At 44.6% G+C, this 27,259-nt stretch overlaps 1 protein-coding gene across 1 annotated transcript; it reads left to right on the forward strand.

Moving 5' to 3' along the window:
• The first annotated feature begins 1,120 nt into the window (after window positions 1-1,120).
• Window positions 1,121-27,077, forward strand: ppp4r3b (protein phosphatase 4, regulatory subunit 3B). The gene is made up of 17 exons (XM_084392030.1): window positions 1,121-1,711; window positions 1,806-1,861; window positions 1,964-2,062; window positions 4,675-4,941; window positions 9,566-9,919; window positions 10,573-10,650; window positions 12,590-12,706; window positions 12,949-13,065; window positions 16,280-16,411; window positions 18,751-18,847; window positions 18,927-18,968; window positions 20,315-20,473; window positions 21,278-21,447; window positions 22,309-22,448; window positions 25,261-25,400; window positions 25,486-25,658; window positions 26,463-27,077. The coding sequence occupies exons 1-17, from the start codon at window positions 1,582-1,584 to the stop codon at window positions 26,562-26,564; spliced, it is 2,373 nt and encodes a 790-aa protein (XP_084248156.1). The 5' UTR covers window positions 1,121-1,581; the 3' UTR covers window positions 26,565-27,077.
• The last annotated feature ends 182 nt before the right edge of the window (window positions 27,078-27,259 follow it).

Below are 27,259 nucleotides of genomic sequence, written 5' to 3' on the forward strand. Positions count from 1 at the left end.
CCAGGGAGTGTAACCACTGTTCTTTTAACTTTAAACATGCGAACTATCCGTCCAACGGTGTCTCTAGGAACATTTAGTGCCTTCGCTATCTTTTAATATCATGTTCCTTGTTTGTGAAGGTGATGATATCTTCTCTTAACCTTTTGGACCATTCTTTTGACTTAGGTTAGGGTAACCCTAACCTGATTTGCAATGGGGGATAAATCATTTCGATTACAACTGTGTGTGTCTGTGTATATATAATATGGCCGTTATCTGATTGGCTTCAGTAGATGGTGGGTGGAGTCCATTTCTTTGTGGATTTGAAACATTTGTAAATATTTTTTTCATTTGCAAATCTCATTGTATTTATTTGTGAATTTTATAAATGTTTGTGAATCTCTTCACATTTATTTGTGCATCTCAATCTATTTATTTGGAATAATGTTACAAAAATACCCCTATAGAGGGGAAGTTATTCTGATTCAAGATTACCAGGAACATGAATTTAAAACAATGACGATTTGTTTTCCATAAAAATAAGAATTGTCCATTTTGACTTCATTGTGACTTTAAAGCAGGAAGGATTCTGATTGGCTGTTAAAAATGTTTTTTTTTTTTTATCGTTTATCAGCTGGACAAATATTGTTCTGAAAGTGATTAAAATGATACTGTGACTCTGATATTCTTCAACATTCAGAGCGAGTTTTCATCTGTGGTGTGAACAGCCCATAATTTATACAGAGTTGTAGGCGACATGGATGTAAAAAAAGAATTAAAAAGGTAATTGCGACTTTAACTTCATCTCAAAACAATTCTGACTTTTTTCTTTTAATTTTGAGAACAAAAATTGCGAGATGTAAACTCAAAATTCAATGGGGAAAATTTCCAAATTTCGAGAAAGAAAGTGAGAATTATGAGATATAAGATAAAAAGAGGATCAGAATTGTGAGTTGTAACCAGAATTGCGAGGGACAAGTCAGAACTGCGAAATATAAACTTAGAAATCTAAGAGGAATTGAGTTTTGGGACTCGAGCAGTGTTCGCTGACTGACTGTGGTAACCATGGTGACTGCAGTACGGCTGCGCGTGAGCGTGTCCTGCCGCGGCTTCCGTAGCCCGTGTGCGGAAACCCCGCGCCATCATCAGACGAGCGACGATGAAGTGAAAGACACACAAGATGGCGGCGATCGGCGGATAGACGGACATTCACGTAAACATTTAAACGACCCGACCTGATTAACGCTCATTCAGAGCCGTAACCGAGAGCCAAACACAGTTAGACGAGACCGTAGACCGTTCACGCGAGAGTCTGAGAATCACGAGGCTGAAACTCTGAGGTTTGGCTCATTCTACTGATTTCGTGAGCTTAAGATGAACGATTGGAGATATTAAAGCGAGTGGTTAGAGCTAAATAGACCGTTGATCTAGTCTCGTCGGGTGGTTTCCATAGGGTAAGGTGGTTTAGTGAGGTAAACTGGTGGTTTAGTGCGGTAGGATGTCTAGTTCCCGGCTGTGTGGATGCGAGGGCAGACAGTGCTAGTTTAGTGAGGTGAATATGCGCCAGGACTGCTAGTGTCGGAGAGGTTTGAGCTAGTGAAGATGAGCGACACCCGGAGGAGAGTGAAGCTGTACACGCTGAACGAGGACCGGCAGTGGGAGGACCGGGGCACGGGGCATGTGTGCTGCTCCGACGAGGAGACCTCGCTCACGGTCACCGCAGAGTCCGACGGTACGAGCCTCTTCACCACCACCACCATCATCATCATCATCATCACGTGACCCCGAGCTGATCTCTATCTCTCTCTCTCTGTGTGTGTGTGTAGGGTCACTGCTGCTGGAGTCCAAGATCATCACCAGCACTGCGTATCAGAAACAGCAGGTACACGATCCTCATGCTTTCAGATTCAGCTCGCTTCCATCTGAGTGTTAAATAGATGTCTCTCTTAACCCTGCCTGAGCCCTGTGACCTTTGACCCCTCAGGACACGCTCATCGTGTGGTCCGAAGCGGAGAACTACGACCTGGCTCTGAGTTTCCAGGAGAAAGCCGGCTGTGACGAAATCTGGGAGAAGATCTGTCAGGTTCGTTCATTGACATGATGACTCTGAACACAGTGTTTACATGAGGACTGAGTAAAGTCAAGTCGCCTTCATTTATACAGCGCTTCTTACAATACTGATCGTTTAAAGCAGCTTTACAGAGATAACAGGAAAATAATACAACAAAGTTTGTTTCCAGAAGAAAATAGCGTCACAGTCCAGCTTAAGTAAGTTCGGTGATGGTTCATTTCTGTTGTAAAAAAGTTATTAATTTCATTTTTTTTAAAAAGTGATCAGGACGATGTGCTCGTTTATGTGCCACCAATCCTCCTCATCCACGCCTTCACTTTCTTCAACACTTACATCTTGCGTCTTTCAACTCCTCTTTTAAGATATTCAGCAACGACGTGTTTCTGCTCCAGACTAACTGTGATCACACACACCATCTCTCCTTCCCTGCGTCACACCTCATGCTTTAAAGAGTTTACATGTTCTATTGGACGAATCAGAAAAGGTTTTAAACTGAATCCGAATGAAACTTAAATGGGATTTGGCCACTTCATTCCGACTGCCATGTGACTGTCGTCCTCGCTGTCGTCGTCCCTTATGGAGAAAAATGTAACCACTGTTTATTATCTGTAAAATGCAGTTCAGATCACCCAGAGTAATGTATGCATGAGAAATAACGAGAGACAGAGACACTTGTGTTGTATAAAGCAGATTACCCTTTTTTGGTACAAAATGAAATTCCATCATTTCTTTACACAGCCCTCCATAAGGGATCGAACAAGACGACGTGACCGAAGACCAAACCAGAGGTCGACCGATATGGGTTTTCTCTGGCCGATGGTTAGAGGTCGATGGCTGATATTATATATACTCCGCCGATTTGTTTTTGGCCGAATTGCCGTTTCTTTTTTTCTTCATCTCATAAAATCGAACAGTTAATAAGAAGTAATACAGAAAATTGCTTAAATTAGACATTTATTAACATTTAATTAAACACAAGCCTCAGAGCACTTGTATAAAAAATAAAATAAAAATGATGTATACGTTAAATATTAAATACACATTACAGGTCATCAAAAATCTAGACCGTCAAATAAACGTTAAAAGTGCACAAAAACTTACATAAAATAACCATAAGTAATCACTTACTTGTACGTTTCAAATTCTACATATAGCACATTTATTGTTCAATAAAAAATATTTTAGCAATATGTATATTTTTGTTAGAATTATTGCGCTCCTATTCTCTTGTGCTCAGTCTGTGCGCGCGCCGGCGCTCGTTCACGGAGTGTGGAGTTTAGCGGAGTTTACTCTAGTTTCTAACATTTACAGATGAAGAGTAGACCTGTGAAATGTAAGTTATGCACCTCTAACACATTAAACAGCGCCAGTGTCTGTCGGTCAGCACATGTCAGAGCATCTGTCGGTCAGCACATGTCAGAGCATCTGAAGGGCTGTATTATTATAACGCTTGTCTCATGCTTAGGACGAGTCAGTGCACTGACCCCGCACCAGCTCACTCCGCTATTTTCAGATGCGCTCTTATCAAACTACTATAGGCTATATTGAGATAAACAACAGTTTTGTCTCATTCCATATTGTTTATTAAAAACATATAGATATATCGTAAACTCGATATGGCCCTAGTGTGAATGTGTCCTCTTATGCTCAGGAAGATATAAAAGAGTTTACTATTCACACGCTCGAGACGCGGTGATCTGGATGTGTGTTGCTACACACACACACACACACACACACACACACATCACGAGTACCAAACTGAGAGACGCGGGTACTTTCCAGTCTACGTGTGCTTCGATATTTAAATAGGAAAGGCTTAAAAACAGGAACATTATCGTTTCTTGGGAAGTTTCCCGGTAGTCCTCTTCAGAGAGTTAGCAGGCAGAGACTGTGATCTTGTGTCTCGGGTTCCTCATCATGCTTAGCTGCCCACGGATGCGCCTGAATATTAATCACCCTAATTTGCGGATGCCTAATCATAAAAAATGCCAGAAATCGGCCCGATTAATCGGTCGGCCTCTAGAACAGACACCTCATCATAGACTAGTTCATCTTAAAGTCCCCCTGTAGTCAATAATTTCATCCCTTAAATGTCTTCATGCCTTACAATATCTTGAATGTAACTCGACACCCTTGCCTCATTTAGTATGCGCAGTTCTGAGCCCCGCCTCCACTCACTCACTCAGCTCAGAGATCCACTGGTTGACGATCACACGTTGATCTGATTGGTTACAAGGTAGTTTGTGACGTCAGAAACACCAGCGATTTCAAAGCGTGTGTTTGAGACTGTCTTTGGTTCACTGCAGTTTTAAGGAGGAAATACTCAGCAATGGTGTCGACTTGTTCGTCTTAAAGCACATTAAAAACACCACATAGACACATAAACATGCATATTCATAGAGCCGCGTATACTAAATGAGGCAAGGGTGTCGAGTTACATTCAAGATATAAGGCATGAAGACAAGGAAAAAACATTTAAATATGTCATTTTGGGTTGAGGATAAACTTGAGTTTTAAGGATAAACTTTTTGACTACAGGGGAACTTTAACAAGTAGGTAAGACTCGTGGTCGCTGATACTGAGGCTCTGCTGTTGTTGACGTGTGTGTGTGTGTGTGTGTGCAGGTGCAGGGCAAAGACCCGTCGGTGGAGATCACGCAGGACCCGATGGATGAGTCTGAGGAGGAGCGTTTGGAGGATCTGGAGTCGGCTCATGTGCTGGACCTGCCGGCCTGCGAGCCGGAGCATCTGGAGGAGATCGCGGAGCTGGTGACGTCAGTGCTGTCCTCGCCCGTGCGCCGCGAGAAGCTAGCGCTAGCTCTGCTGAGCTCAGGGTTCATCCGCAAGCTGCTGCTGCTCTTCCGCTCCTGCGAGGACTCACACCACCGACAGGCCAGTTACGCTTTCACTTCACACACATCATCACACTTTACTTCACCGCACAGCCGAGCATCTTCTGCTAGTGCTCGCCGCTAGTCCAGATCACCGTATTTGTCGAAACTATACCGGTTTCACGTATACGACAGGTTTTGTTTTTTCAAGCATGACTGGGTGTTAACCACATGCTCGACTGAGTGAGAGAGGAAATACTGCAGTAGACTGACTCAGAATGCCCTATTTTACTGTCATGAGTGAATATTGTAGAAACATCCACACTAGGATTAAAGGAGAACTCCGGTCAATTTTAACATTGAGCTCATTTTTTTGTACATTTGGCGTGCTGTCAATACAGAGAACAACGACAAAAATCGGTGTTGCCTACACCGAGTTATTCTATTTTTAAAATTTGCACCCTATTGACTTCAATGGGGCAAGTAGTAAGCCTGCTTTTTAGCCTCTTAACATCCTTTAAGTGTCATTACAAGTGCACAGAAAATGTGAGTGATTCCTTCCGAGTGAACACGAGTGGATCTGACTGCAGTAGATGTTAGAGATATTAATAAAAATTAAGTTAATTCAGCCAGCGCTCATACCTTTGTTTACATCCTGTTTTCGGTGGAAGGCCATAGTAATCGATTGTCGAGTTCACGCGCGTGATCATAGGTACTAAACCATAACATTTAACATAGGTGTTAAAATTGACCGGAGTTCTCCTTTAATACAGATTTGCAGGTTTCACAAAGACGTCCAGCAGGAGGCGCTCATAAACGCTGCTTTACCAGGAAAGATAAAGAAAGATTCAATAAACTTTTCTGAGGGCCGTCAGTTTCCTTCAGACACACTCATGTTATGAGCCGGTGTACCGCCCAGCTCTATCTCCTGCAGATGACAACTGCAGATTTCTGCTCGGCTCACACACACATACCGTACATCCTTTGCCAAATATGGAAACGCACCCTATCCACCTCATTCTTCACGCAAGAGCGGGCGCCGCCATTTTTTAAATATAATGTGTTAGATTTCCGGTCAGCCACTTCCGCTAACTGTAGTTGTGTTGTGAACCCGCAGTTTTGCGCGGACTGTGTAGTTTTGGCTAGCTAACTTTTAATATGGACTACAGACAGACTGGCGTCGTTAGCACAGTTACGGTGTGACATAACCACTGGTTCAAGCGTAACTAATGCCTGCAAGATGTGTGTGTTACCCATAATCCCGCAGAACTGAATGTGGACGTGAGGTAGGGTTGTGCAGATAGACGATAGTATCGTGTATAGACGATAGTCAGAGATCTCGCTGCTGGCAGATGCCTTTGACGATATCAATACGATAATTAGCTCGTTTTCCCATGTATTAAATCATTATTATTATTATGAAGCTAGTATTGTTATTAAATTAATTAGGAACTACAATTAATTTGCCTTGCCTAAATTCATAACGACATCACCACATAATCACACTTGCGACTTCACCGGCGCGCGTATGTAGGGCCCTATGAAATCCGTTTTATTTTTTCTCAAATTCCGTTTTATTTTTTTTCAAATTCCGTTTCTTTGGATAATTTTTAGCCTTTTCGGATTTTTCTTGTTTTCTTTTCACTTTTAAGCAGTATTGACCTTTAAAAATGTACTTACACAAACTCACAATTCAGCTTTTTTATTTAAACTGTTAATATATTCAGCAAAGCACATTCAAAATTCTTCAAAATTCAGCCAAACCTTCAACAAATCTAATAGAATCCAAAAATAACAGTTACAAGGTAGGATTGATGAGTATTAAATTAAAGATTAAATTAGCTTTTAAATCATTTTTCACAAATAATGTTTTATAAAAAGATAAACCTCGCATATTTAAGCCTTTAAATCACTTTTATAAAAAGAATGTGTCAAAAAAGATAAACATTTACAATGATACTGACATTTACAAATACAAATGCATATTAGCTTATCTTTTATTATTAATAGTAAAATTCGGTCCGATTTTCCCGTGGCTTCTGACGTTGCTATGCAACCATGCACTGCGCTCTCCACAACGACAAAGAAGTTTTAGTAGCTAATAACGTTAGATTTCCACCACCGAAAAACGCTTGCTGTAGCTCTGCTACAAGATTTATTTACGGAGAAGAGAAAAACACCCGTAGTGTTTGTGGTGTACCCCCATCCTTTATGTTGACTGAGCTTTCAATGTTGTTTCAATGCCTGGAAAAAATAAGCGCGTTGGCGCTTCAATTATGAGCGTGCTTGCCGCGCGCCTACATTTGAAATAACGAACTTGAGCGCGCAAAAGGTTCACGCTTGCACTCATACTGAAAAGCGCGCTGTTTGCATCCCTGTATATTAACTGTATTGACAGATGGCTCTCTATATGGCTCTGGGTTTAGGTAGAGACCTTTGTACGTTTGTTGTTTTAAACTGAAAAAATAAGAAGTCAACAAACATATGCAAATTCCGTGCGTATAAGAGAATTCCGTTTTCATGTGTAAATTCCGTGATTCCGTCCGCGTTTTCCGCATCACAGAAATCATAGGGCCCTACGTATGAGATCCATTCACAAATTGTCAAGAGCGCTTGTTTTAACAGACGCATCATTCTTATACAGAGCCAAGATGAAGACGGCATCGCTGTTTGGCAGTATTTCGTTTCCATAGCACATTAACAAAACATTTAATGACACTAATAACACTAAAAACAATACAATTACAAAATATTAATGATAATAATAATATCACTAAAATTATATAGGCCTAATAACAGGCTTTAGTTCACGAACGCAGCACAACTCTAAACTCACGACTCCAGTAAATGAAGATAGTTGCTCTAGCCTAGCGTTATATCCACCGTCGTCTCTGAGAGAACGTGTCATTAATGCAGTGAAAGCTCAGTCCGTTTCTGCTTTCATTCTCAGGGAATGAGCACGTTGACATGATGCACGTTATTAACTAGATTATGCTGAATAAACTGACAATGCATGTCATTATAAACACATTAACCTGTTTTCCTTTATCGGAGTCAAGTCATAAGTTTAAGTATAAACCGATTGACTTTTAGATTTTTGCCTCTGATTTCTCCCGGCATTTAAAACACAACCCGCGTTCTTTGGGCTTATTGAAGTGTGGTGCGCATATGTGAAGTGCATCCAGACAGAGAGAGCACTGGTAGGAGGACATATATCACAAACTCCGACTCTTTCTTGACCCAAGAAATTGTTAAAACGTGTTCCCATCTCGTGCAGAAGTACAGTCAAAATGCTGCATCTGTAACGGCATGAGAGGATCATGTGTGTCCGTACACTTCCTGCTGACATGTTGAAATACTCTGAGTCAGATACAAGAATGATTAGGATCTTTCTTTACCTCACTATACTGGGAAATAAGCTGATTTAGCCTATTAATAAACACTCCACCTTTGCTAGCAAAATAGAAAACAATTATCATATATAAAACAAACTAATAAAACAAGCAAATTAACGAGTAAATAAGCAAGTTAATAATCAAATAAGTAAGTCCCGCCCCCTCACGATAATATTGTGTATCACCGATCTCACAGGCTGACGATAGGACGATATGAAAATGGAGCATATCACCCAACACTAGCGTGAGGCAGCGTATGATCTGCCCTGCGAGCTCGCCGGCTTTGCTTAAAGCGTTATTGTGATGTGTGAACACGCTGGCAATGTGAGTTGCTTGTTATTTTTATGTTTTAGTCATGTAGTTAGCAGTGTATCTGCTGCATTAACCCTCTAATTTCATTTGATTTGATTTATTTGATTTTCACAACAAAAGCATAAAAACAGTGTTATACGTTTCTCAAGAGGATGTGATGGACAATTACCCAAAAACTCTCAGGGGCTTAAATAGAGGAAATCTCCATACAAACAATTATCTTTAACAAATTAAAAACGTATTATAAAACAATTTAAAATTGGATTTAGAGCACAAACCCATATGGAAAATTCAGACACCTTACTAGCAACAATTTTACTCTGTTTAAACTGTTCTTTAGTAACCTCAGTAGGTGATGTGGGAAGACCTTTGACCCCCTGTGTAATACACTAAACTGTGTTTGAGTCGTACGAGAGTCAGGCCTAATAAGACTACTACTACGAGTCGGATACTGGTGAAATTCATTATTAAAAACATTACAAAAGTGCTGGAGAAATAACTTCTTTATAGAGCTATAAACCAATAGAGCAATTTGAAGTTGATTCACTTGTTAAACACTAAGAACACTTGCCTGAGCAAACAGTGATTGGCAGCGGTGTCTAATCTCCTAGCGACACAGTTCCCGTGCGTTAGCTCCGGCCACTGAACCAATGAACATCATCTCTAATATCTGGCCACTTCTTTACGTCAGAAATATTACAGCCACTGTACTTTATTGAACAATAACGTGGACATCAAGACACACAAACTCATGCAGTGGACCTAACAGTGCGCACACTCACACGTGCAGAGGACCTATCAGTGCACACACACACACAGAGGACCTATCAGTGCACACACACACACAGAGGACCTAACAGTGCGCACACACACACACACACAGAGGACCTAACAGTGCACACACACACACACACAGAGGATCTAACAGTGCACACACACGCGCAGCTGAATGACGTGTGAACGGTGTGTGTCCCGCAGGCGCTGCACCACCTGTACGAGATCGTGCGCGGCGTGCTGTTCCTCAACAAGGCCTCGCTGTTCGAGGTGCTGTTCTCGGACGACTGCATCATGGACGTGGTGGGCTGTCTGGAGTACGAGCCGGCGCTGGCCCAGCCGCGGAGACACCGCGAGTTCCTCACACACACGGCCCGCTTCCGCGAGGTCATCCCCATCACCGACTCCGAGCTGCGGCAGAAGATCCACCAGACCTACCGCGTGCAGTACATCCAGGACATCATCCTGCCCACGCCCTCCGTGTTCGAGGAGAACTTCCTGTCCACGCTCTCCTCCTTCATCTTCTTCAACAAGGTGGAGATCGTCAGCATGCTGCAGGTGCGCTCGCTCACCGTGTGTGTGTGTGTGTGTGTGTGTGTGTGTGTGTGTGTGAGTGTGGGGGGGGGGACTCCAGAGGAAAACTTCACCACTGTCTGTGTGTTCTGTGTGGACATATAGAGTCATTTATTCCTGTGATGTTTCAGCATCATTACTCCAGTCTTCTGTGTCACATGATCCTTCAGGAATCCAAAATTGATATTTGTTTATAATGTTACAAAAGATTTTATTTCAAATAAATGCTTTTCTTTTGAACTTTCAATTCATCGAAAAATTGTACACAACTGTTTTCAACACTGATAATAATCATAAATGTTTCTTGATCATCAAATCATCATATTAGAGTGATTTGTGAAGGATCATGTGACACTGAAGACTGGAGTAATGATGCTGAAAATCCAGCTTTGATCACAGGAATAAATTACACTTTACTGTATATTCACATAGAGAACAGATGATTTACACTGGAATAATATTTCACAATATGACAATATTTTTAATCAAACACAGCCTTGGTGAGAAGAAGGGACATTAAAAAAACATTATTATTATGAAGCAATATTCTCATCATAACAGAAATGATGATGCGTTTAAGCCTGTAGAAACAATCAGCAGTGTGTGTGTGTGTGTGTGTGTGTGTGTGTGTGTTTCAGGAGGATGAGAAGTTTCTGACGGAGGTGTTCGCTCAGCTGACGGATGAAGCCACGGAGGACGACAAGAGGAGAGAGCTGGTACTACACACACACACACACACACACACACACACACTAGGGATGCTCATATTGACCGTTTAACCGTTAACCGAAAGTACAAATTTTGACCGATTAATACTATCAGTTAAACGGTTTAAAACGTTTTTTTTTTTAAGCTTCTTTTTTTTTTTTTTGCTGCATGGTTTAAAAATAAAATACTATATAGCTTATATTTATTACACACGTCTCTAGCGAGACGTTACCTGTGTATTCCCGGGACATCGGTCCGTCCCATAGGAGAGGGTGTTTTCTGCCGCGGGTCTAATGGCGTGTTCACACCAAACGCGAATTTAATTATTTGCGCGAGTAGATTACATACAAAGTCAATGCAAAGACGCGAATGACGCGAATTGGGCGACGCGTTTGCCGCGAAAGCTCGATAATGGCCTCAATCGCGTCTTCCACGCAAGACAAGTTGAAAAATTTCAACTCGAGCAAAAAATTCGCGTGAAGAGGTGAAATTCACCGAGTTGAGTGCGCCTCTGGATGGTGATGTGAACCCAGATACGTCGGCGTTTGGCTTTCCTCCGTATTTGGGACTTCCACAACAAGTACAGAGCAGCAATATCATTTATTTCAGACATGACGGAAAAATTATGGCAGAAAGAAATTGTGTTGTTGTTGATGATGATGACACACTCCTTTGCGCGGTATATTTTTATTCGCGAGTGAAGCGAAAAACAAGAAAAACATCCCGCGAGTAATCTAGAGCGAGTAAATAACGCCATGCGAATATACACTTCGCGTTTGACTGTTAAGGCTGCGCTCCAGACTGACCCCACATCACGTTGATTGATATGTTGCTTTTTTTAAATAAAAATTAGACAAGGTGTTATTGCTACTATTACTGCTATTTTTATTTAACGAAAAATCTTAGTCTAAAGAAAAAAAAAAAATCCGTTTTTTGAAAGCTTTGTTCAAACGGATTCAGTGTTTTCTTTTTGTCATCTTAATTTGTTAATTATTTAAGTTTAAAAAATATATTTAGTGTAGGCCTATTTAGTTTTTTATTTGTATTATTTTGTTCTGTTTTTCTCTCACTGTCAGAAATGCTGCAGGTGCGTGAAAATTTAAACTGAATCCAGGTTCTGTTGATCTGTTCTGTATGCTGCTGTTTGCACTTTGCACGTTAAAATAAACCCTTAAAAAAAAAAAAAACTATTTTTTAAAGGGTCACAGATACGCGTCATTTTTATTTGGAATCTTATCAGTTAACCGTTAATAATCGATTAAAGAGTGCCGGTTGTCGGTCGGGAAAATTAATCGAAAGGAGCATCCCTAACACACACACACACACACACACACACAGTTCTGTCTAAACCCCGCCTCTGCCAGTGTTCTCTCGGTTCTGTCGTCAGTGAACAGGAAGAAACCGGATGTTTGTCAGTAATTGGTCTTAAAGTGACAGCAGTCTAATATTCCTGCTGTTCTCTGTCATTAATGTTAATAAAACAACAATACAGCTTTAACAAAGATTAAACTATTTAATTTCTACAGTGAACAAATAATGTTATTTTACATTTAGGCTTAATTATTCATTTCTGTACCTGAATATTACAGTTAGACTCTGTAACTTTGTTATTTAGTGTTCATCTTTGCTTGTAATGTGTGTGTTTGTTCTTAATTTATTACTGACTGTTCATTTGTTTTTAATAATGTTGAACTTTATCAGTTAGGCTAGTAGTTTTTACTGTGGTGTCGAAGAACTTCACTTGAGCTTATATGTGTATATAATGTTGTTTTTTGTTGATCCGAAAAATGATCTGATCCGTGGCTCAAAAAACATAAATGATCCGATCTGTGAATTTTGTGATGCGTTGCACCTCTAACACACACACTCACACACACACACTCATAGACACACACACTCACACACTGACACGGCAGGGGCTCACCCCGTCTCCTCTCACACCCGCAGGTGAACTTCTTCAAGGAGTTTTGTGCGTTCTCACAAACCCTGCAGCCGCAGAACAGAGACGCCTTCTTCAAAACACTGGCCAACCTGGGCATCTTACCCGCGCTGGAGATCGTGCTGGTGAGTGAACACACACACTCTGAGCTCAGACGACCCACACACAACACAACACGTGTGTATGAGCTCATAGAGACGACACACACACAACACAACACGTGTGTATGAGCTCATAGAGACGTCACACTCGCAGTGTGTGTGTTGAACTGTGTGTGATGTCTCTCTGAGCTCATACACACTTGTTGTGTTGATATGTGTGTCGTCTCTATGAGCTCATACACACATGTTGTGTGTGTGTGTTGAAGGGCATGGATGACGTGCAGGTGAAGGCCGCCGCCACAGACATCTTCTCCTACCTGGTGGAGTTCAGCCCGTCGATGGTGCGAGAGTTCGTCATGCAGGAGCCACAGCAGGCTGATGACGTGAGTACACACACACATTCTTGTACATCTATCTTTATGAGGACATTCATTGACACAATGCAGTCTCTAGCCGCTTACCCTAACCTTACCCATCACAACTAACCCGACCCCTGACCCTAAGCCGACCCTTAACCTCATTATAACCTTATCCCTAAAACCAAGTCTTGACCCTCAAACAGGCCTTTAAAGGCTCTCAGAAACTGAGGACCGGCCCAACATGTCCTTTACTCTCTCTGTCCTCACTCCACTGGGCTAACACTCAAACTGGTCCTCACAAAGTTAGTTGTACAAGCACACACACTCACACACACAGCAGTTATACCCTACACCACACACACACGCAGCAATTTTTGCGTGACATGGCGTGAAATATCCGTAATGGAACTATAAATAAACGATTCGGTTTTTAAAGTGCCATGTGTTGCGCATTTTTTACAGTCTATGATTAGACCGTTTGCTTTTTATTTTATTGTTTGGCATCTCATCCAGTAGTGGGCGCTGTAAGCGTACTGTAGCGTAGGCCCGTGACCAAATCAAGCGAATAATACCCAACAGCCACCCTGTTTTGAAAATGGAAGATAACGCGCAGAACGGCCAGCCTGAGCGGACAATTCTACCCCAAATCATCTAATGAGTAGTGTCTGGAAATATTTTTGGGTTCTACACCGTAGATGGTAAAGTACCGTATTTTCCGGATTATATATCAAAATTAATTCATACTGACTGACATGAACCAAGAGAAAACATTACCGTCTACAGCCACGAGAGTACATGCTGCTCCTGTAGCCTATACCCCTGAAAACTACTGATAAACTGTTAACTGAAACATTAACCTAAAGACAACTGAGAAAGCCTGAACACAGACAAAATGCCCCCAAAAAGAAAAAAAATCTCCATGTTTTCGGTGCTGATGCGGTGGTGACGCGTTCATGTCATGTAAGGGTGGCGCTGCCAATAAAGCACCTAAAAGCTGTCACAAAGAACTGGCAAAAGTAATTACTATGAATATGTCAAATATGACATTTTATTTTTTTACTCTTAAACAAGTGTTTTCTGTGTCAGTGTCGGCTGCATAGATGAAGTTGAGGATCTTCGCAGTAGTGGACGCGCCAGAGAGAAATGCACATTTCATACGGATGACATAAGCAGAGAGCAGTCTGTTTTCTTTCGTTTTGAATTGTTCTGTTTAAAAGTAGACATTTTTTCAAGCTTTCTATACATGTCTCAGGTCTGTGAGGCAAGTAGGCTCCCTCATACGCTGAGTTTCGGTTCATTTATGAGACGAGCTCCAGTTCACGTGCCGGCGCCTCCGTGTCCTGATTACATGTCTGCTATATTTACTAAATCCAGGCAATTGGTTGATGAAACATTGATTAAAATTAAGAGACAATTAATACAAAACGAAATTAAATTTAAAGACAGGCTTTGTGCTTTCTGTTTGAGGTCTCTGAAAGTTTTAAAGCAGTCTTTTAGTGCCGCTTCCAGGGCGCTCATGTCCGTAACGGAGAAATGTCCCGTCCGTAACGTTTTTTTTTGTGTGAAATAAATTTCTAAATAAGTGCGACTTATGTTTTTTTTTCCTCTTCATGACGCATTTTTTGACTGATGCGACTTATAGTCCGGAAAATACGGTAACCGTTAAAGATAAGGTAGTTTGCCGAATTTGCCAAAAAAACATGGTTTAAGGCCCTTTCACACCGGATGCGTAACGAAAAAGCGAAATGAAAAAGCGAATAGTTCGTGTGCGAATAGTTCGCGTCAAAACCTTTCACATCAGCCGCGACGCGAATTTGTGACGTTCAGAGCTTCAACATTCCAAAACTTTCGTGCCGACAGCTGAGAAAACATGGACACTTCATCATCATCATCATCATCATCATCCAGTGAAGACGAGCTTTTCATTTTCTTTAAAAGACAGAAAAGAAGGGTTAGGGTCTTTTTAAATGCAAATGAGACACTTCATACCCCGCCCCCTCTCCAGGTTGCAGAGGTGACACTGGGTTTAACTCCACCCCGTTCGGACATTTTTGTAGTTTGATAGCAGAGATACAATTTTCCTGCATTGAACTTGTTTTAGCGCCCGCCAAATCGATTTTTTTGTCCCGCCAAAGTCTTATTTGATCGGTGAGTAATGTAGATGAACTGCTGCGCTTGTGACAGGGTGCATGTTTAACTGAAAGAACAAGCAGAGAGAGAGACCCGGTCGGCACACTCTCTCTTCGGAGCCAGGCGAAAGTGTAAACAAGACTTCACCGTCTCCAAACTAGGCGCTGTCTTGCTCTCTCTCCCACACGCATATTCATCAAAATAAATCGACACGGTGGTAAAAGGTCGGAAGACCAAACTTTCATGTGGAGCATTCGGAGATATTTTTTTCCTGAATTACCGTGTGAATTGTGCTAAATAAGTTGCCTTATCTTCTCTGAAAAGCGTTCCGGGCATTCAGCTGACATAAAACAACACTTTAATAAAACGAAAAAACTATCCAATGCTGAAATGTTTTCTGTGTAGACACAAATCTTGGATGTCCAAAAGTTTCTGTGCCGCTAGATAAACCCTGTTGTTGCTGAAGTAGTTATCCTTGAAGTGCTTCGCGTTCGCGCACACAAAAATTACTTTATGGGTACATTTCCGTTAAAAATAAAACTCAACCAGGCACTTCGAAGAGGTTCTGATGCTGGGAGACGGTGTAATGAAGCGTGTGGGTTACTACATCCAACAACCCAACATTTTGACTCACCCTCTCGTAACTTCTGCATCCTTGAGCTTAGACTACAAAATCACAGCGAGAAATAAAAATGGAGGATTGCTGGAAGTGTTGGGCCGGGAGTCGATGTCCTTATTTGGCAGTTCCGCTGCAAATACTGTGACGTAATTGTTCAAAAAACGTAATAGAGAATAGAAAAATCGGAACAGGTTGCAAAATATGACCAAAACAGAATATAAAGATATCAACGAAGCACCTGAAGAGACTAATTTCAACTTTTCTGTACTTCTAAACACTCCAAATATACAACTAAATGCATTTAAGGGGTAAAAAAGTGGATTTAGCATGAGATGTCCCCTTTAAGACCGCGATCCGTCTTTGAAGAGCCTGAGAGTGTTTGAGGTGCGCTACAAATAATGTTCAGTGAAGATTTCAGAATTCAGAGGTTGTTCAGATGAGCGGTGTAAGCGTGCTGACGGCTGTGTGTGTGTGTGTGTGTGTGTGCAGGACGTGCTGCTGATTAACGTGGTCATCAAGCAGATGATCTGTGACTCGGACCCTGAGCTGGGCGGTGCTGTGCAGCTGATGGGGCTCCTGAGGACCCTCATCGACCCCGAGAACATGCTCGCCCCGGCCAGCGTGAGTAACACATACACACACACCGCGAGAACCTGCTCGCTCCGGCCAGCATGAGTAACACACACGCACACACACACACACCGCGAGAACATGCTCGCCCCGGCCAGCGTGAGTAACACACACACACACACACACACCGCGAGAACATGCTCGCCCCGGCCAGCGTGAGTAACACACACTTACACACACACCGCGAGAACATGCTCGCCCCGGCCAGCGTGAGTAACACACACACACACACACACCGCGAGAACATGCTCGCCCCGGCCAGCATGAGTAACACACACACACACACACACCGCGAGAACATGCTCGCCCCGTCCAGCGTGAGTAACACATACACACACACACCGCGAGAACATGCTCGCCCCGGCCAGCATGAGTAACACACACACACACACACACCGCGAAAACCTGCTCGCCCCGGCCAGCGTGAGTAACACACACACACACACACACACACCGCGAGAACATGCTCGCCCCGGCCAGCATGAGTAACACACACACACACACACACACACACCGCGAGAACATGCTCGCCCCGGCCAGCATGAGTAACTCACACACACCGCGAGAACATGCTCGCCCCGGCCAGCATGAGTAACACACACACACACACACACCGCGAGAACATGCTCGCCCCAGCCAGCATGAGTAACACACACACACACACCGCGAGAACCTGCTCGCCCCGGCCAGCGTGAGTAACACACACACACACACACACACCGCGAGAACCTGCTCGCCCCGGCCAGCGTGAGTAACACACACACACACACACACCGCGAGAACATGCTCGCCCCAGCCAGCATGAGTAACACACACACACACACACCGCGAGAACCTGCTCGCCCCGGCCAGCGTGAGTAACACACACACACACACACACACCGCGAGAACCTGCTCGCCCCGGCCAGCATGAGTAACACATACACACACACACACCGCAAAAACCTGCTCACCCTGGCCAGCGTGAGTAACACACACACACACACACCGCGAGAACCTGCTCGCCCCGGCCAGCATGAGTAACTCACACACACCGCGAGAACATGCTCGCCCCGGCCAGCATGAGTAACACATACACACACACCGCGAGAACATGCTCGCCCCGGCCAGCATGAGTAACACACACACACACACACACCGCGAGAACATGCTCGCCCCGGCCAGCATGAGTAACACACACACACACACACACCGCGAGAACATGCTCGCCCCGGCCAGCATGAGTAACACACACACACACACACACCGCGAGAACATGCTCGCCCCGGCCAGCGTGAGTAACACACACACACACACACACACCGCGAGAACCTGCTCGCCCCGGCCAGCGTGAGTAACACATACACACACACACCGCGAGAACCTGCTCGCCCTGGCCAGCGTGAGTAACACACACACACACACACACCGCAAAAACCTGCTCACCCTGGCCAGCGTGAGTAACACACACACACACACACCGCGAGAACCTGCTCGCCCCGGCCAGCGTGAGTAACACACACACACACACACACCGCAAAAACCTGCTCGCCCTGGCCAGCATGAGTAACATACACACACACACACCGCGAGAACATGCTCGCCCCGGCCAGCATGAGTAACACACACACACACACACCGCGAGAACATGCTCGCCCCGGCCAGCGTGAGTAACACACACACACACACCGCGAGAACCTGCTCGCCCCGGCCAGCGTGAGTAACACATACACACACACACACCGCAAAAACATGCTCACCCTGGCCAGCGTGAGTAACACACACACCGCGAGAACCTGCTCGCCCCGGCCAGCGTGAGTAACACACACACACACACACACACACCGCAAAAACCTGCTCGCCCTGGCCAGCATGAGTAACACACACACACACACACCGCGAGAACCTGCGCCTGGCCAGCGTGAGTAACACATACACACACACCGTGAGAACATGCTCGCCCCGGCCAGCGTGAGTAACACATACACACACACCGCGAGAACATGCTCGCCCCGGCCAGCGTGAGTAACACACACACACACACACACTGCGAGAACCTGCTCGCCCCGGCCAGCGTGAGTAACACACACACACACACTCACAGGCTGAGCGCAACAGTCTGAGAAACTGCTGACACAGTCTGATCTGGGGAAAGCTTGAGTCTGATTGGCTGAGAATCTGAGGATGGTCATTTGCTGTTTTAAAATGTTCATATCTGTTATGTTGCACGAAAAGTCAAGACTTTTGTCAGTGTTTCTTCTGAGACTCCAGAAACCAATGAAGATGACTCCATTTCAGCGTAGGTCACAATAATAATTGAATGGCTAAAACGTGTGTGTGTGTGTGTACAGAAAGCGGAGAAGAGCGAGTTCCTGAGCTTCTTCTACAAGTACTGCATGCATGTGCTGACGGCTCCTCTGCTGGCCAACACCTCTGAAGAGGACCACGGTGAGACACTGACCTCAGAGCTGCAGGAGCTGAGCCGGTGTCACTGCTCGCACTGACACGTGTGTGTGTTTCTCCACAGATCTGACTGAGGGATCAGCGAGAGTCAACCCCGTGTGTCCAGGTACACCTCACGTCACACACGCGTCACGCTGCACACACACACACACACACGCGTCACACTGCACACATAAGGCGTTCCGGTCGGGTCTTTAATGCAACATGCACTCGTCTCGAACGTCTCACTCAACGTCTTTTTTTATTATTTTTTATTCTGCTATTTATTCCATTCAATTTAAGACGCAGACGCTGCCGTCACGTAAATGCAACGTATAATTACACGTTAACACATTTTCCTCCCATAGAAAACCATTATAAGAACGCTTCATGTGGCTTAATGCAGATTAGAAATGTCCCCTTATTATGTATATATAAATAACAAGATATTATGTTGAAAATAATGACTCATAAATAACAAGATAAGTCGTCTTATTTGTTCTCCTTCACCATGGGGTTCAGGGCTGCCCCAGAACACAGCCTGAGTATAACTGCTTCCAGAAATGATTGTTGGGGTCCTGTCGGGGTCCTGTCGGGGTGCTCTCGTCTGTCTCGGGGGCGCTGAAGCTTCTGCTAGCCCCTCCCTAGCGCCACCCATGTTCCTGACTAAATTAATATATAAATAGGCTAATTAAATGTGCGAGGAGATAAATAATTAAATAAATCAAACGAATTTTGGGGGAAACAAAATATGTTAAAGGAAATGCTATACTGAAGCTTGGTGTTAATTCTCTGCTTACAACAAACTTTTTATTTTTGACATAATGTTCTGTTTTTGATTTGGGACAGCAGATTAAAACTTGTAACTTTTTGGCCAGTTTCATTTCCATAAATGTAAAGTCACTGATTCTAAGCCCAATTTTAGGCTTTTCTGTGTTGATTTAAAGTTATTCTATGACTCTCTTTGTTAATCAGCTAACAACAAACCCGCTAAAACTGCTGTTGTTAAAGAAAAGATTATGGTGTCATTATAAGTGACCTCCTGATTTCCTGAAGATGACAATGTTATTTATTTCTATTTATTTTTAATCATGTATTGTATGTTTAATTTCTATTGCTTTACATGTTTTATGAATAATTTTTTTTAGACTATCTCTTACTGTATCTCGTTTGAAAATGTAGCCTACTTTATTGCTCTGCTCTACCTCGACCTTGTGTCCCCTGTGATCTTTGTTCAATTTAATAATAATAATAATAATAAATTAATCGGCAGACGTCACGTTCATTGAGACGAGTGCATGTTTCAAAGTCATAAAAGAGCCGATCGAAACGCCATACACACACGTCACATGCGTCGAGCCTAGCGTTACGCCACACACGGGTCACGCCACACACGGGTCACGCCACACGCACTTCACACACACGTCACTCCACGCGCATGTGCTCTGCTGAGTGTGTGTGTGTGTGCCTCAGATAACTTCCAGACGGCGCAGCTGCTGGCTCTGATCCTGGAGCTGCTGACCTTCTGCGTGGAGCACCACACGTACCACATCAAGAACTACATCATGACTAAAGACCTGCTGCGGAGAGTGCTGACGCTCATGAACTCCAAACACACCTTCCTGGCGCTGTGTGAGTATCAGTCATCATGATGGTCATCGCTCATGTGCTCTCCACGAGCGTATGCCACAGACGACCTGTGTTTAAAGAGGACCTGACATGCATCCACTATCAGTCTTGATGTTGTTTCAGGCTCTACTAGAACAGGTTTTCCTGCTTGAATGTTGATTATTCTCCTCATATTCTCCATTGTTGCAGCTCCTCTCTTCCCAGTCTGTCAGTAACGCTCTGTTTACTTCCTGTCTCTATGAAGCCCCTCCTTCTGAAAAGCTCACTGTGCTCTGATTGGTCGGCTGGAGCAGAGTGTTGTGATTGGTCGAGCGCTTCAAATGTGTTGGGAAAGTCCCGCCCCTTACCATAACCGCCAGTTTAACACTACTAACTAACTCAACCAGGCCCCGCCCCTTTACTCTGCGTATTAATTATTTAAATGAGGAATATTCTGGAAGAAACTCAAGACTACAGTGGAGGCGTTTCAGGAGTTCAGGAACACTGACACTCTTCTTCATGCTCAAACAGCAACATTACACACTAAAGACAGATGGACATGCGGTTTAATATTCAGTCCAGTGCAGCAACACTGCTCATCTCACTCACACACACATTCACGCAGGTGTTTGTTCTGTTTTATCCCTTTTTTGTTATTGCTCATAATGTATAGTTTAGCCTACATTTATATTTTTCACAGCTCTCAGTGTGATGCATGTGAAATAAGAATTTTGTGAATGAAATGCAGAGCAAACATCTGATCCATCGGATCAATAACTGTTGGACTCAGACTGTAGTGAGGCTTGACTGAGTGTGTGTGTTGAGCAGGTGCCCTGCGGTTCCTGAGGAGGATCATCGGACTGAAGGACGAGTACTACAACCGCTACATCATGAAGGGAAACCTGTTCGAGCCGGTCATCAACGCCCTGCTGGACAACGGCACCAGATATAACCTGCTGAACTCTGCCGTCGTGGAGCTCTTCGAGTTCATCAGAGTCGTGAGTAGGGCTGGGGATCCTGAGACACTTTCTGTTCCCGCTCCAGTAAAAGCATAGTGCTGAGGAATAGGGTTGGGTATCGTTGGAATTTTAAAGATTACGATTCTGCTTATCGATTCCTAATTTCAATTCCAGAATGGTAAAAATAAACCTTAGATATCAGTCTTCTTGCAAAACATTTAATTGTGGCTGAATATCATGAGAAAACATCAACAGGCTAAAGAACTCTTACACAAGGAACGTTTACCTGTGCTTAAAAAACACCAAAGAACAACTAGCTCGACTAATATAAACTTCAAACATTATTAAAGACAAATAAACACTCAGTAATTAAAAAAGAACAAATAAAAAATTATCAATCGCAAGAAATAGATACAACTGAACAAAGATACGATTGAAATAAACAGTGTTTTAAGATTTTCAGGTTCAGAGACTGTAATCAAATGTTAAATAACACTGCACTTTATACAATAATATACATTACAAATATAGTAACAGAAGTGATTCAGTCAGGAACGAGTTGAATTTTTTGTTGTTTGATTAGTGTTATTATAGAGACGACAGCCTACTGTCACTTTAAGAGCTGCACGGATCCATTCAAGCGCGAGACACTGTTTTCCTCACATTAAAATCTCTTTCTGTGCGTGCTTTGGATGATACAGAATACAGCACACGAGTCGTCTCACGCTTGATTGGTTTAAATCACATTAAAACGTGCACACAGGAATCGATAAGTGGAACCGAAATGCATGTTTCTTATCGATTCACCGGTTCTTGTAAATTTGGCACCGGTTCTGGATACCCATCGCTAGTAGAGATCAGGCCATCTTCTGGCGTCTGACCGCTGTGTTTGATCATCAGGAGGACATCAGGTCCCTCATCGCACACATCGTGGATCACTTCTACCCGGCGCTGGAGTCCATCGAGTATGTGCAGACCTTCAAGGGCCTGAAGGGGCGATACGAGCAGGAGAAGGAGCGACAGAGCCGAGGCCTGAGCAGGTGTGTGAGCAACCCCCCACACACACACACACACTCTCTCTCTCTTCGGCTGTCCATCGAAATCCGATGATGACGTCCAAGCCTTGTACAGTGAGATCTTTGATGGCTGAACAGTCCTATCCTGGACCCACAAGCTCTATTGCAGGAGGGCATATATACAGTGAGGAAAATAAGTATTTGAACACCCTGCTATTTTGCAAGTTCTCCCACTTAGAAATCATGGAGGGGTCTGAAATTGTCATCGTAGGTGCATGTCCACTGTGAGAGACATAATCTAAAAAAAAAAAAATCCAGAAATCACAATGTATGATTTTTGAACTATTTATTTGTATGATACAGCTGCAAATAAGTATTTGAACACCTGAGAAAATCAATGTTAATATTTGGTACAGTAGCCTTTGTTTGCAATTACAGAGGTCAAACGTTCCCTGTAGTTTTTCACCAGGTTTGCACACACTGCAGGAGGGATTTTGGCCCACTCCTCCACACAGATCTTCTCTAGATCAGTCAGGTTTCTGGGCTGTCGCTGAGAAACACGGAGTTTGAGCTCCCTCCAAAGATTCTCTATTGGGTTTAGGTCTGGAGACTGGCTAGGCCACGCCAGAACCTTGATATGCTTCTTAGAGAGCCACTCCTTGGTTATCCTGGCTGTGTGCTTCGGGTCATTGTCATGTTGGAAGACTCAGCCTCGACCCATCTTCAATGCTCTAACTGAGGGAAGGAGGTTGTTCCCCAAAATCTCGCAATACATGGCCCCGGTCATCCTCTCCTTAATACAGTGCAGTCGCCCTGTCCCATGTGCAGAAAAACACCCCCAAAGCATGATGCTACCACCCCCATGCTTCACAGTAGGGATGGTGTTCTTGGGATGGTACTCATCATCATTCTTCTTCCTCCAAACACGTTTAGTGGAATTATGACCAAAAAGTTCTATTTTGGTCTCATCTGACCACATGACTTTCTCCCATGACTCCTCTGGATCATCCAAATGGTCATTGGCAAACTTAAGACGGTGCCTTGACATGTGCTGGTTTAAGCAGGGGAACCTTCCGTGCCATGCATGATTTCAAACCATGACGTCTTAGTGTATTACCAACAGTAACCTTGGAAACGGTGGTCCCAGCTCTTTTCAGGTCATTGACCAGCTCCTCCCGTGTAGTTCTGGGCTGATTTCTCACCTTTCTTACAGGCAACAGGCGGGGGAGAGTAACAGGCGGGGAGAGTAACAGGCGGAGGGGAGTAACAGGCGGGTAGAGTAACAGGCGGAGAGAGTAACAGGAGGGGAGTAACAGGCGGGGAGAATAACAGGCGGGGAGAGTAACAGGAGGGGAGTAACAGGCGGAGGGAGTAACAGGAGGGGAGTAACAGGCGGAGAGTAACAGGAGGGGAGTAACAGGCGGGGGAGAGTAACAGGCGGAGAGAGTAACAGGCGGAGGGAGTAACAGGCGGGGAGAGTAACAGGCGGAGGGGAGCAACAGGCGGAGGGGAGCAACAGGCGGAGGGGAGCAACAGGCGGAGGGGAGCAACAGGTGGGGAGAGCAACAGGAGGGGAGTAACAGGCGGGGAGAGTAACAGGAGGGGAGTAACAGGCGGAGAGAGTAACAGGCGGGGAGAGTAACAGGAGGGGAGTAACAGACGGAGGGAGTAACAGGCGGAGAGAGTAACAGGAGGGGAGTAACAGGAGGGGAGTAACAGGCGGAGAGAGTAACAGGCGGGGGAGAGTAACAGGAGGAGAGTAACAGGAGGGGAGTAACAGGCGGAGAGAGTAACAGGCGGAGAGAGTAACAGGAGGGGAGTAACAGGCGGAGAGAGTAACAGGCGGAGAGAGTAACAGGAGGGGAGTAACAGGCGGAGAGAGTAACAGGAGGGGAGTAACAGGCGGAGAGAGTAACAGGCGGCGGGAGTAACAGGAGGGGAGTAACAGGCGGGGAGAGTAACAGGAGGGGAGTAACAGGCGGAGGGAGTAACAGGCGGAGGGAGTAACAGGCGGGGGAGAGTAACAGGAGGAGGGAGTAACAGGCGGAGGGAGTAACAGGCGGAGGGAGTAACAGGCGGGGGAGAGTAACAGGCGGGGGAGAGTAACAGGCGGAGGGAGTAACAGGCGGAGGGAGTAACAGGCGGGGGAGAGTAACAGGAGGGGAGTAACAGGCGGAGGGAGTAACAGGCGGGGGAGAGTAACAGGCGGAGGGAGTAACAGGCGGGGGAGAGTAACAGGAGGGGAGTAACAGGCGGAGGGAGTAACAGGCGGGGGAGAGTAACAGGAGGGGAGTAACAGGCGGAGGGAGTAACAGGAGGAGGGAGTAACAGGAGGAGGGAGTAACAGGCGGGGGAGAGTAACAGGCGGAGGGAGTAACAGGCGGGGGAGAGTAACAGGCGGAGGGAGTAACAGGAGGAGGGAGTAACAGGCGGGGGAGAGTAACAGGCGGGGGAGAGTAACAGGAGGAGGGAGTAACAGGCGGGGGAGAGTAACAGGAGGAGGGAGTAACAGGAGGAGGGAGTAACAGGAGGAGGGAGTAACAGGCGGAGGGAGTAACAGGCGGAGGGAGTAACAGGCGGAGGGAGTAACAGGAGGAGGGAGTAACAGGAGGAGGGAGTAACAGGAGGAGGGAGTAACAGGAGGAGGGAGTAACAGGAGGAGGGAGTAACAGACGGAGAGCAAGGCGCAGCATGCACTAACTAGCAGCACCACCGCACTAACTAGCAGCACCACCACACTACTGGACTACTGCACTAGACACTTCATACACTTCACAGTCATATATATACATACATACATACACACACACACTAACACAGCATGCTCTTTTCACAGGTACCGTAGAGACGCGCGCTCCTTCGAGGAGGAGGACGAGGACATGTGGCTGAACGAGGAGGAGGAAGAGGAGGACGTGTCCGACACCGGCTTTGACAAGAGCAAGAGTGACTACGGCAAGTTCATGGAGAGCGAGAAAGGTATTCCTGCTTTCAGAATCAGTGATTTCCAGGTCTGGATATGCATGGAAAACACAAACATTACGTGTGTTCCCTCTGGTTTCAGCTAAAGAGAGTCAGGATAAAGAGAACCAGCCGAAGCGCTCGACCACAGGCAGCTTTAAATTCACCTTCGCTCATTCAGCGGCGGCTAATGCTAGCAACGGCTCCAAGCCTCCGCCCTCCTCTTCGTCCAGCGGCTCTAGGCCTGCAGCGCCTCCTGCTGGACACACGCCACGGGTGCGTACACACACACACGCTTGCTCGCTCACTCACTCACACACACTCTTCAAAATAACTAACAATTGCATGTATAACCCTTTTAATTCAGGTCTAAATATCTTTGCCGATCTCTTGTGGAAATAAAATAATAATATAAGATATTTCATGACTCTAGATGGCCTTAAATGGAGCAAATGAGCTGTTCCTCTGGGTCCTAAAGTCAGTTCATTCAGTGTGCATTCAGATACACATGTAGACATTATAAAATCATTTTTTGGTAAAGTTTTAGCATTTTTAGTTAGAATTTTGAGCATTCTTAGGTGTTTCTATGTGAACTGAAGCATTCCTCACACTCCATTCATTCCTAAGGGGGTCAGACTGACTTGAGAGGGAACGATTTGTTACTTTTTAAAATTGTAACCACAAAACTCCTCGAATCCATAATTTTTTGTTTTGTGTGTATTCGTGGTTGAAGTGCGACAGAAGTCCTCGGGTCTTGGACCCCTCTGATGAACACTCAATTTTAAAAAAATTAGTTAAGGGTCAAAATTAAGGGGAAAAAAAGGGGAAAAAAGTAGTATAATTGTAGGACTTTGTGTCATTTTGACCCGCGAGGGAAATATGTGTTTTATTATGTGTGTGTAAAACAAGCGGAAACACTGAGCAGTGCAAATCTTAAACTTTAGGGGGACCAAAGTTTGTTTGTTTTTGTTGCCATTTTTAATATGAATTATTGTGGGCTAATTTGTCCATGTGTAATTATGGGGCAGACTGGTGGTGTTCTCAGTGTGTGTGTGTGCTAATCCTGCGTGTGTTCCTCAGACTGGACTGGTGGATTATCCAGATGATGATGATGATGAAGAAGAGGAAGAGGAGGAGGAGGAGGAGCAGGCTCCACGCAAGCGGCCCCGTCTGGGCTCATAAAGCCGTGTGTGTGTGTGTGTGTCGGGCTGAACCGGAGGAGCGCAGCAGCCAATCACAGCAGCAGGGGCTGATGGGAGGCTAGCAGGACTAGCCGCGCTAATGAACGCTGGATTGGCTGAACTCTGACCTCTGGGACTGAAGAGCTGCTCTACGGTGGCGACTCTCTTTTTTAACGAGTTCTTCTGGACGTTTGTGTTTTTTAATGATTGACAGGAGCTCTTGCCAGTGTCGGGCGAGGCCGTTATTAACCTTTATAATCGGACGTCTGTGATTCAGGCTAGATTTGCGATGTTGGTTTTGAAGAGATGAAACTGCAGTGAGTGTTTGCTGTCTGATCTCAGATCAGCTCTGTCCACACAACACTCGCGTCACACTCTAGATTACTAGCTCTTCTTGTTTTTCCCCTCATTTTTGTACAATTTCCTAACTAGCACCATCTCCGTTAAAGAGCATTTGTATAAATTTGATATTTTTTACAATTTTCAGATTAAATTTGGTCCTGCAATTAAACAAGGTTGTTCATTATTTTGTGTTGTTTGAATGAGCCTTTAGTTGAATAGATATAATAACAAAGACATTTGGTTTGAAACCTAGGCTGCTGGGTATTCATTCAGAAAGCATGTTCTGTTCAGTGTGGATGGTCATGTGACCACGTGAGGTTGCTGTTGAAGCCGGTTTTAATGGTGTTCTAGAGT

The sequence above is a fragment of the Rutilus rutilus genome (assembly GCF_951802725.1).
Source record: "Rutilus rutilus genome assembly, chromosome: 20".
In the NCBI taxonomy this organism is placed as follows: domain Eukaryota; kingdom Metazoa; phylum Chordata; class Actinopteri; order Cypriniformes; family Leuciscidae; genus Rutilus; species Rutilus rutilus.

Excerpts from the sequence above, each read along its gene's own strand:
- ppp4r3b (XM_084392030.1), top strand. The coding sequence starts at position 1,582 with ATGAGCGACACCCGGAGGAGAGTGAAGCTGTACACGCTGAACGAGGAC. Across the intron at positions 2,063-4,674 it reads TCTGGGAGAAGATCTGTCAG|GTGCAGGGCAAAGACCCGTC; the intron begins GTTCGTTCATTG and ends GTGTGTGTGCAG. Across the intron at positions 25,659-26,462 it reads CTGCTGGACACACGCCACGG|ACTGGACTGGTGGATTATCC; the intron begins GTGCGTACACAC and ends TGTGTTCCTCAG.